This window comes from Primulina eburnea, chromosome 11 (genome assembly GCF_022965805.1).
Source record: "Primulina eburnea isolate SZY01 chromosome 11, ASM2296580v1, whole genome shotgun sequence".
NCBI lineage: Eukaryota > Viridiplantae > Streptophyta > Magnoliopsida > Lamiales > Gesneriaceae > Primulina > Primulina eburnea.
The window spans coordinates 6,125,889-6,137,512 of record NC_133111.1 but is presented as its reverse complement, the minus strand read 5'-3'; the positions used below and the strand labels follow the sequence as shown (position 1 = coordinate 6,137,512).

General features: G+C 33.9%; 1 protein-coding gene across 1 annotated transcript; it reads right to left on the bottom strand.

Annotated features, from left to right (window-relative positions):
* Positions 1–3,704: 3,704 nt before the first annotated feature.
* LOC140804176 (WEB family protein At5g55860-like) lies at positions 3,705–6,005 on the bottom strand. Its single transcript, XM_073160016.1, has 3 exons — positions 5,813–6,005; positions 5,458–5,728; positions 3,705–5,244 (listed from the first exon to the last, which is right to left on the bottom strand). The coding sequence occupies exons 2-3, from the start codon at positions 5,701–5,703 to the stop codon at positions 3,763–3,765; spliced, it is 1,728 nt and encodes a 575-aa protein (XP_073016117.1). The 5' UTR covers positions 5,704–5,728; positions 5,813–6,005; the 3' UTR covers positions 3,705–3,762.
* Between the last annotated feature and the right edge of the window lie 5,619 nt (positions 6,006–11,624).

The following is an 11,624-nucleotide window of genomic DNA, read 5'->3' as shown; positions in this document are numbered from 1 at the left end:
GGTGTAATGATCGACAAAGAGATTTGCTACCTCAGTTTGATCAGTAGTGATATCCCCTGCTAAGTTCTTTACGGCAAGAATCGAATTTTTCTTATTGTTGCGTTTAATAAAGTCATAGAAGAATTTAGTGCACCTGTCACCTTGATGAATGTAAGATATCTTGGTTTTCTGAGCAATGAACAATCGCTCAGCTTCCAGAAGCAATTCAGTGTTTCTTTTGCAAGCTCCATAGTCCGATGGGATAACACCCGAGTTGAGCATATCATCTTGCAAGGATTGTAGTTTATTTTTCGCACAAGTAGCCCTAGAAGAAATATGCCCGAATTGTTTCTTATTCAGAAGTTGGAGTGGCTTTTTCAAATTCTTTAACTTCTCTTTGAGTATGTACTGATGAGTACCAAAACCCGAGAAATTCCAGTTGTTTCGAACAATCCCCAAAAATCGATCACTAAGAGCCCACATATTAAAGAACTTGAATGGTTTTTGTCTCTGAATATTATGATGCACAAATGAAACAATACTGAATGCATGATCGGAGATGCACCCCGGAGAAACAAACTCAGCCAACCCATTTAAATTCGAAGAAATCCATTTCTGGTTGACAAGAACACGGTCAAGTTTGCTACAAACTTTGGTGCTAAACCAAGTAAATTTACAGCCAATGTATCGTAGATCTACCAAGTCAAGGGATGTAGTACAATCAACAAAGTCTTTAGTGTTATAATCTGTAATCGGTAGCCCTCCCTTCTTCTCGGATTGAGTCAAGACCGTATTGAAGTCTCCAAGAGTTAACCAAGGCAAAGAGCAAGTACCCCCAAACCACTTTAAATCTTCCCACAGATTTCTCCTAAGCACGATCGTATTCAACCCATAAACAAAAGACAAACAAATCCTACCAACAGTAGGCACATTATCCACAGTAACATGAATAGATTGAACAGACATACTAACCAAATTCAGATGGACCGTAAGAGGATTCCACAGTACCAAAATTCTGCCCTTATTACTAAGGGAGAAGTTGTGAAAGAACTTCATACCAGAGAAGCGAATGCGCATCATTTTAAGCAGAGACTTCTCATTAAGTTTGGATTCCAGAATACAAGCAATATCAATCTTACGAGAGTGTATCAAGGATTGTACACTCTTTTGTTTTAGGGGTTTATGAAAGCCCCTAATATTCCAACAAGCAACTATCATTGGGAAACAGAGGTATCTTCGGGTTGCCGACCCTTCCCCGTATTCCCTAAGTATTTTGTGTTATTCTTCAAATTATTCACCTTCAAAATTGCAGTATCACTTGAGCTACCTTCTTCCAAATCTTCGAAAAATTCAGACATTTCTTTGTTCTTTCCTTGCTGTTTGACACCCACATTTTTCTCATTTTTCTTTTTCTTATTCTTTTTCTTATTAACCACTGTTTCAAAACCCACTGAAACTCCCCTTCTACTTTTGCTTGTCTCAGCTGCTATAACATCTTCCATTACCACGATATCCTTGCCTTTGTCGATAATTTCCGTAGCATTGACGTCTACGTTAACTGTAGCAGCTTTGGCAATGTCATGGGTGGTATCTTTAAGGGTTTGAATTTCTAGAACAGGCATTTCAGTAGGCACTGCATCTTTAACAGATTCGTTGCGTACAGGAGCATGAGAATATGTTTTCCCCATTCTTGACCTCCCTCTGGAATTTCTTTTGGTCCACATGACACTACGAGATCTATAGCGGCTATTGTTAACTACCTTGCTTGGTTCCCCAGAATTTTCCAAGATCACGGTCGAAGATTCACACTCGTTCATCACATGCCCTGTCTGCTTACATTTAGCACAAAATTTGATGTCTTGTTCATAGAGAAACTTAACTTCAACCGCACCAATCGGAAGAACAACATTAACATCATTAACTTTCGATTTCGAGGTTTCCACTTCAACTAGCACCCTCGCATATTTAACACGTTTGCGCTCATGAGTAAGCATATCCATGTGAATTGGATTTCCCACTCTAGATGCTAACTTGCTCAATATTTTAAAGTTCCAACAGTCCGGTGGGAGCCCATGAATTTGAACCCAAGAAGGAATTGAGTTCATATCTTCCTCCCTAAATCTGAAACATCTGGGCATTTCCTTAAGAAACAGATGGAATCCAAATACCAAGTAAGGTCCGCCATTCAATATTTTATCCCTCATTTCAGTGGTAGGAAAGGTGAAAATAATCCAACCACTTTCATGAGTTTGAAATCACACTCCTGATCCCCATCTCTTGACTAGATCGAAAAGAGCAGCAGTTGGAGGCTTACCACTAATAATATATCCTAGTAAGCAAATACCATATGTCTTCTCAATTGAATCAATGTCTTCTAGCCCAAACTCAAGAATATCATTACCCGATTCCATGAATTCAAGTTTATAGTCAGCATTGGACATTCGATTTCTCTTAAATAAACTAGCATAAGAAACTCGATTACCAGTTGTTTGCATCCCATGAGCCGTCTTTACATTGCTAGCAGCAGTAGTCTTACCAACGGATATGGGGGGTACTGCATTCTCAGGAAGTACCGAATTACTGTCATCAACAATAATACTCTGTCCAGGCAAATTTTGATCAACCACATTCTGAATCAAAGGCACATCAGAAGGACATGCGGTTGGGGGTTGTTGAGTAGCCCCAACTACGGTAGTATTAGCTGTAGTATTCATAAAGGAAATAACACAAGCACCTGATATGCAGGAACAGGTAGAATCTCACCAAGAACTAAAAGGAGCTGACCACAACTAGCAGGGAGAAACCACAGAAAAGATAACAAAAGAAGACTTCCACTCACAGATAGATCAAACCAAAACCCAAATAGAGAGCAGATCGAGAAATCACAGTCGCACTTGAACCGAAGGCTCGAACGAAATCAGTAAGATAGAACACCAAGTGAAGTCACGAATCCAAGAGCAGAAAACCAAAGCACAGATCACGCCATTTTCCCTAGAAAGAGGGGAGAGAACATCTCTCTAAAAATGGTTTGGTGTTGGTTCCATTCTTGGAGTATAATATTGAATGACCCAAAACACAAGCTGCAAGTGCAATTTGCGCTACTGAAGAGCAGACGAATCTTGTTTTCAGGTTAGTGATTGCGATGCATTTTTGATCACTTATAATGTCGTCTTATCCCCCACCAATCTGCTTTTGCACCAATATTCATCACATTATCTAGAATACGTTGTTTGTTGGTTATATCTAGGGATGTAATCGAGTTGAGCCGAGCCGAACTCTTGAATGTTTGAGCTTGGTTCGTTTATAATCGAGCCGAGCTCGAGCTTTATTTAACGAATATATGTATGGCTCACGAGCTTATTCAAGCCTTTATCGAACCTAAACAAGCTTAATAAATATGAATTATACATTTAAATTTTCATTAAATTAATTAAAAAGTAAATTATATATTTAAAGAAAAATATATTATGCTTATTAAAATTTATAAATTTATTATAATAAATAAATTTAATAGATTTTTTTATATATTTTATAAATAATACTCAAAATCAATAAATCAAATATCAAACTATTATTGTTTCATCTAAAAGATTACTCAGGAACTTACCAAAGAACATGTTCACGAGCTAACGAGCCGAATATTGTAAAGTTTGAGATTGGTTTATTTATCTTAACAAACATCATTAAACGAGCTCAAACGAACTTTTATGAAATCGAGCTTCGAATAACTTACCATCGCCCTAAGTATATCTTTTGCAGGACGAGTACTTAATGTCGTGATTATCACAACCGTATCGCTTCGCTACTGTAAGATGATTCTCCGGCTTCACTCCGCTCTTCTCGGCGCCATTTCAAGAGTTCACCTTCCACTACCTTCTTCGCAGCCTCGGCCATCTCTGCCCTCTTCAATGCATCTTCGGTTTCTGATTGTATATCGGCCAATTCTTTCAGAATTTCGTCCACTTTCATCACCACCTGTCTCTCGTTTGTGTTTACTATCTCCACCTGAGCCATGGCAGTAGCCACGTTTATATCTGCCTTATTTGTGAGGTTCTCGATCTTCTTCTTCATCGACTCGAACTCGTCAACTGACAATTTGATCTTCCTCATACATCCCGAACCTCGTGAGTCGGCAGCATCAGTTCTTGGTGAGTTACGGATTTGATCGTCAGCGAGTTTCTCTGCTAGTTTGGCTGCTTCGGCTTCCTTTAGTGCAATTTCCAGCTTTTCTTCAGCTTCCTTTGCCGCAATTCTTGCCGATTCGGCTTCTTGTTTAAATGACTCGGCATCTCTCCTCATCACTTCTGCTTCAAGTATAGTCTTTTCAGTTTTTATCTTCTCAACATCAGCTTGCATTTGCTGAATTGCGGATTCTGTTTCGAGTGCTTTCTGCTCTGATTCGGAACGCTCCCTCTTCAATCCCTCCAGTTCCAGTTTAAGCGACTCCACAGAACTTTGGATTGCTTTTTCTTCTGCAAAAACTTCTTGAAGAGCCCATTTTGCATCGTCGAGTTCCGATGCTACGGTTGCTAAAGAACTTAAATCTGATTCACGTACAGTATTAAGTTGCTCCCGCATGACCCTAATCGCTTCGGTTGTTGCCTCGAGCTTCTCCTCGAGAACTTCTTCAGGCTCGTATTCTTCCATCAAACGCTTCATTTCCTCCACGACTTCTTCCTTACCGGTTTTATGGTTCTGTAATAGCGCCTCCTTTTCTTCCATAATTCTCATGTGTGCTTCTATGGCCTGAGAGGAGGCAGTCTTAACCTGGTCAAGCGTTTCCATCAAGGCAGCAACTTCATTGGAAAGCTGGCTTTGTCTCTCTTCATTCACTTTGATCGCATGTTGGGCGTCTTCTGCTTGCTGGAAAGCAGCTAATTTTCCTTCTATTGCAGCATCAAAATCCTGCCGAAGATTTGTGAGTTCTTGTTTAGCAGCAATAAGTTCTCCTGCTGACGCCTTGTAGAGTTCCCGTTCATTGTCCACATCTATTTTCCATGCATCACTACCTAGTTGAGCTCTCATAGATTTTTGCTTTTCAAGGTGAGTGGCTCGATTCTTTGCGGCTTCTGTTGATCGAATCGCATCCTGCTTGGATTCGCTAAGGGTTTCTAGTTTGTTTGTTAGATCTACCATGGTTCTGTTTGCCCTCTGTAACTCGCGTAATGCTTGAGCCTTTGCGGTTTCCGCATTTCGCATCTGATCTTTGTAGTAGTCAAGTTCCCTGAGCATCATGTGATGTTGTGTCTCTCTCTCTAACACTCTCTGCTCCAATAATAGTATAGCAAATTCATAAATCAAGCAAACTCCAACAAAAGCCGTATTGTTAATATTTCAAACAATACAATAGCACTAAGCAGAAATACATGCAGCAAAAAGCAACATTTGCAACTTCAAATGGAGTTCAAGATATAAATATGACAGGGAACAAAAGAACCACGATCGAATCAATCTTACACTAGTTCGCATGCACTATACCTCATCAGCTTTGGATTTCTTGTTTACAGGCATTGATTTAGGCGAGCCAACGTCCTTGAATAAGCTCACAGCAGCCTTGACCGATTGAAACGGTGCACTGGTGTCGATTTCTCCCGTATCTGCTCTTGGAGAGTTAGTGGCCCTTGGAGTTTCCATGATTGCTGGAGAACCAGCGGAGACCGGAGAACCAACGGACCTCGGAGATGCTGGACCGCTGTGCCTCGTCCTTACATTGAAACCGAACATCGTGTCGCTTCAATCCACCAACAAACTACAAAATCATCAGAAAATTGTCAACTCTCACCCTACAAAATCAATTTTCTTGTTTGAAAGAAACCAAAGAACAACATGGTACCTCAAAAGTTTCACTACAAAGAACATGCATGAAATTAGATACGGAAATGGCTTGGAAACACAAAAAGCACCAGCAAGATACAACTTTGAATCTTGATACGGTTTCTTGAAAACCCTTTTACTTTTTCCACCCCAATTGTTTGCTATGTGGTTTGCATTCAAAAGTGAAATATACAAAAGAGAAAATGTGAATCAATGGATGAATTGTTTCTTGAAACAGTAATCACCCATTTGTCTTGTTTTTTCTTCCTTCCCCTCATATGCTCCGTGGAGAACCTATCATCGCGCAGTGTCTTCCATTTCAATTTACGTTCTCAAAACTTCGGCATATACAATTTTTTTTAAAATAAAAAATATTAATCCTCTTGCAACTTGCAATGCATGTAATGCACCACTCAATTTTGTTAAACATATCACTTATTCGATCGAACTCATAAAAGTTCAGCGCAAAGAGTCACGTGAGACGTCTCAAAAATCAATTTTATTAGATGTATCTCCGACTCAACTTAAGTCATGAAAAAATATTATTTTTATGTCAAAAATATTATTATTCATTATAGTTATAGATCGAGTCAACTCATTTTACGATTATAGACTTGTGAAAACGTCTCACAGGAGACATATTCTTAAGTTAAACATATTATTTTTCATGATAATTATATATGTATCGGATCAACCCGTCTCAAATATCTATCTATAAGACAGGTTGATCCGATTAATATTTGAAATGAAAAATAATATTTTTGACATAAAATATAATATATTTTCACAGGTCATGTACAAACTTTATCTGTGAAACTATTTTATATGACTTTTTTTTTGTTTAATATAATATCACCACATTAATTTATTTCCCGAAGAAGACTGTTTATATCAATCACCCCTACGAATTTTATTAATGGATATTCATAAGTTATCGCACACCAATTATACAGTTTTCAAAAAATTTATGGATTAGACACAATATTTTTATTCTTGAATTTATTTAATAAATGAAAGTTGATATATAATTAATGCACATCCGCAACCAAGATTTATCTTTCCTAAAATTATTAAAAGAACAAAATATAATCTAAATCAATTAAACAATATTTGAACTGACACATCAATGCATGTCAACTGTTTTTTAAAAAAATGACATCTCCAAGTGCATTTTAAGTATATTTGAGAATATCATTTTTAAGAAAAATAGTTGATCAATGTTATTTTTCAAATTTTCTCGTAGTTATGTTAAGCATTGGTTTCTATCAAATAGACTTTATTTATTTGATAAATTCTAATTCAATTCGTTCTAACATTATACAATAATAATTCAAACTTTCAAAGATAATTTACATGATGTTGTAATTGTTGAAAATAAGAGTTGTAAATATTGAAAATTAATGTGTGATAATATATGTAATGATGTATTATTTTTTGATTATTTTCAATGAAATTCTATAAATAGGTCTCTCAATTTGTGAAGAAAAACACAATTGAGTTAACAAAAATTTATAGAAGTGTGTAGTTTAAGAGTAGGTCTCTTGTGAGACGATATCACAAATATTTATCTGTGAGATGGGTCAACCCTACCGATATTCACAATAAAAAGTAATACTTTTAGCATAAAAAGTAATATTTTTTTATGGATGACCCAAATAAGAGATCTGCCTCACAAAATACGACCTGTGAGACCGTCTCATACAAGTTTTTGTTGTAGTTTAATATATTTTCTGAGTTTGAGATATTTACTTTTTAGCGTAAATTTTTACTTTTAACACTTTATCAGCACGATACTTGAAACACGATACTCAAATGATCTCCATAGATTTTCAAACTTCAAAACACGAGAAAAATGTAACAATGTTCAAAAGTAAGAATATTTATTTTATTGTTTATTTATTTTTATTGTATATATATTTAATATATAATATCATGTTATTATATAAAAAGAGTCTATGACACTTCATTATAATAGCGTGATGTGATTATATTATTAAACTGTTTATATAATTTATTGTGTTACTATTTATTTATTGTGTGTGTGTGTGTGTGTGTGTGTATATATATATTTGAATAATATCATGTTATTAAATAAAAAGAATGTATGACACCTCATTCTAATAACGTGATGTGATTATTTCACTGTTTATTTTTTTATTGTGTTATACAATAATTATATATATTTGTTTAATGCAACGGTATTATATAAAAGGAGTTCGTGACATCTCTTATAATATTGTGATGTGATATACATAATTATTTAAACATGATTAACATTATATACATCAGATTATTACCATAAAATTTAAATATACATACATTTATTTTTATAAGATTTTGTAACTGTCATAAACGGCTAGTGTTTACCCTATAAATATGATTTTACAAACACATTCAATCACTCCAAACTTATTCTTCCTCCTTAAAAATTTTCTTCACCAACATTTTCAAAGAAGAAGTAGTTGGTTCTTTCAAGGTTATTTTGTATAATTATTTTGGTTATTATACTCACTAGTCTTTATTTATCGAAAAATATTTGTCTCACGTTTTTTCTTTATTTTTGAGAATGCTTGTACTTATAATTTATCCGTTACTTTTTATTGCAATATTAATAGATTTATAACTTAACTGATAAAATACATTGTTATTTTTCTAGTATCTATCAAATTTGACAAAACTCGAATTTATTGTGCACATTCTGGTTCAAAAATGATGCGAAGAATTATAGAAAATACACATGATCATCCGCTTACAGACCAGAAGATTTTTCAAAATAATAAATGTAAAGTATGTTTTATTAGAAAACTTATTATAAGATCATCACCAGCTAAAATCTAAACTGAATCTTGAATGTATTCAGAGTGATATTTGTGGGGCAATTCATCCACCATGTTAACCATTTAGATATTTTATAGTATTAATTGATGCGTCCAGCAGATGGTCGCATGTATGTTTATTACCAATTCGAAATGTGGCATTTGCAATATTACTTGCTCAAATAATAAATTGCGGAATCAATTTCCTGATCATACAATCAAGAAAATTAAACTTGATAATGCTGGTGAATTTACTTCACAGGATTTCAATGGTTATTTTATGTAAATGAGAATCACTGTTGAGCATCATGTTGCTCATGTACGTACACAAAATGGATTAGCTGAGTTATTGATTAAACGTCTACAACTGATTGTTAGACCAATAATTATGAAAGCAAAACCCCTTGTTTCTATATAGTGACATGTAATTTTACATGCTGTTGCATTAATTTTCATCAGACCAAGTGCATATCATAAATACTCCTCATTGCAACTTACCTTTGGTAAAGAACCAGACATTTCTCATCTCAGAATTTTTGGATGTATGATATATGTGTCTATTGCACAGCCATAACGAACAAAAATGTGACCTCAAATAAAGATCGGAATTTATATCGGTTATGATATCTCATCAATCATTCGATATCTTGATCCTCAGACATACGACATGTTTATATCACATTTTGCTGATTGTAATTTTAATGAAGAAATATTCCCAATGTTAGGAGAGAAAAGAAACATATCGAAAATGAAATTACATAGTATACATCAGCATTGTTATATCTGGATCCAAGAACTAAATAATGTTAAAAAGATGTACATCAAATTGTGAACTTGCAAAGAATAGCAAATCAAATATCATATGCATTTACAGACACAAAATGTGTTACTAAATCATATATGTATGTTATACATGCCCCTGCTCGAATTGAAAGTCCAAAGAAACAAATTGAAGACACGCATGATGTCATAAAACGATTGAAGCGTGGAACGCCAATCGGTTCCAAGGATAAAAATCCTCGAAAAAGAAAAGGCATAGAGAAACACGATGATCACGAAATAAAGAATGATATTCCGACAGAAATACATGATGAAAAATATTCTGTTAGAACCACAAATTGACGAGAATCGTGAAATCTCCATCAATTATATTAATACTGAAAAAATATGGAACCAAAAAGATATAAAAGAAATTGATAAGATATTTTCATATAATGTGACATTTGACATCATAAATGACAACGAAAATCATGAACCAAAATCTTTTGGTAAATGTAAAAATCGACAGGACTGGATAAAATTGAAAGATATTATCTAGGTTGAATTAGATTCGCTAAATAAACGTAATGTTTTTTGACCTATAGTCTTTACACATGAAGGTGTAAAACCTGTTGGGTACAAATGTGTTTTTATTCGAAAGCAAAATGAAAAAAATTAAATAGTAAAATATAAAGCTCGACTTGTTCCATAAGATTTTTTTTCAAAGGCTTGTAATTGATTATCAAGAAACGTATTCTCCTGCTATGGATGCGTAATTATTGCTGTATATGTTGATGATTTAAACATCATTGGAACGAATAAGGAAATTCAAGAAGTCGTGTCGTACTTGAAGGAAGAATTTGAAATGAAGGACCTTGAAAAAACAAAATATTGTCTGAGCTTGCAAATTGAACAAAAAGAATGTGAAATATTTGTTCACCAGTCAAATTATACAGAAAATGTCCTTAAGCGGTTTAATACGGATAAATCAAATCCTTTAAGTACTCTAATGGTTGTTAGATCATTAAATATAGAAAAGGATCTATTTCATTCATGTGAAGATGATGAAGTTACTTGGTACAGAAGTACAAATTATAAGTGTTATTAGTGCCCTTATATATCTTGCAAATTGTACAAGACCTGATATATATTTTTCTGTAAATTTATTGACAAGATTTAGCTCATATCCAACAAAAGATACTGGAACAGAGTTAAACATATATTTTTTTATCTACGAGGAACGACAGACTCGAGACTTTTGTATTCAAAAGATACCAATCAAAGCATAATTAGTTATGCTGATGCTGGATATTTATCCGATCCACATACGGCACGTTTCCAAACCGGGTATGTGTTTAATTGTGAAGACACTGCAATTTCTTAGCGTTCACAGAAACAAACACTCGTAACAACTTCATCAAATCATTTCGAGATTATTGTAATACATAAAGCAAGTCGTGAATGTGTGTGGCGAAAACCAATGACCCAATATATCCAAATCTCATGCGGATCATCATTCGACAGAAGCCTGTGATACTATATGAAAATAATGATACGTATGTTACTCAAATGAAATAAAGATACATAAAAAGCGACATAACTAAACATATTCCCATAAGTTCTTCGCATTCACCCAAGAGCTTGAGAACAATAATGATAGTGATATTCGTTGCGATCAATCAAGTGAAAACTTATCAGATTTCTTTACAAAAGCACTTCCTACGACAATATTCAAAAAATATATATATAATATTGGAATACACAAGATACGAAATTTGTGAAGAATCATTCGTATTAATATGAGTGGGAGTTTACTGTGACTAAACTCTTTTTCTCTTATTATGGTTTTTATCCCAATAGGTTTTTTCTAGTAAAGTTTTTAACGATGCAATATAAAAATACGTAATGAAGATAATCATTATATCATAATCATATAACAAGGAGGAATGTTGAAAGTAACTGTTGAAATTATTGAATGTTGAAAATAAGACTGGTAAATATTGAAAATTAGTGGGTGATGATGTATTTAATGATATATTTATTTTTGAATTATTTTCAAAGAAATTCTATAAATATTTCTTTCAATTTGTGAAGAAACACACAATTCAGTGAATTTTTTTTATATATAAAAATATGTAATTTAATATATTTTATGAGTTTGAGATTTTTATTTTTTATAGTAAATTTTTATTTTTCTCTAATATTTTTATTTTTAAAAGTTATATTTAAATAACTCCCATTCCCCCGAGTAGAGAA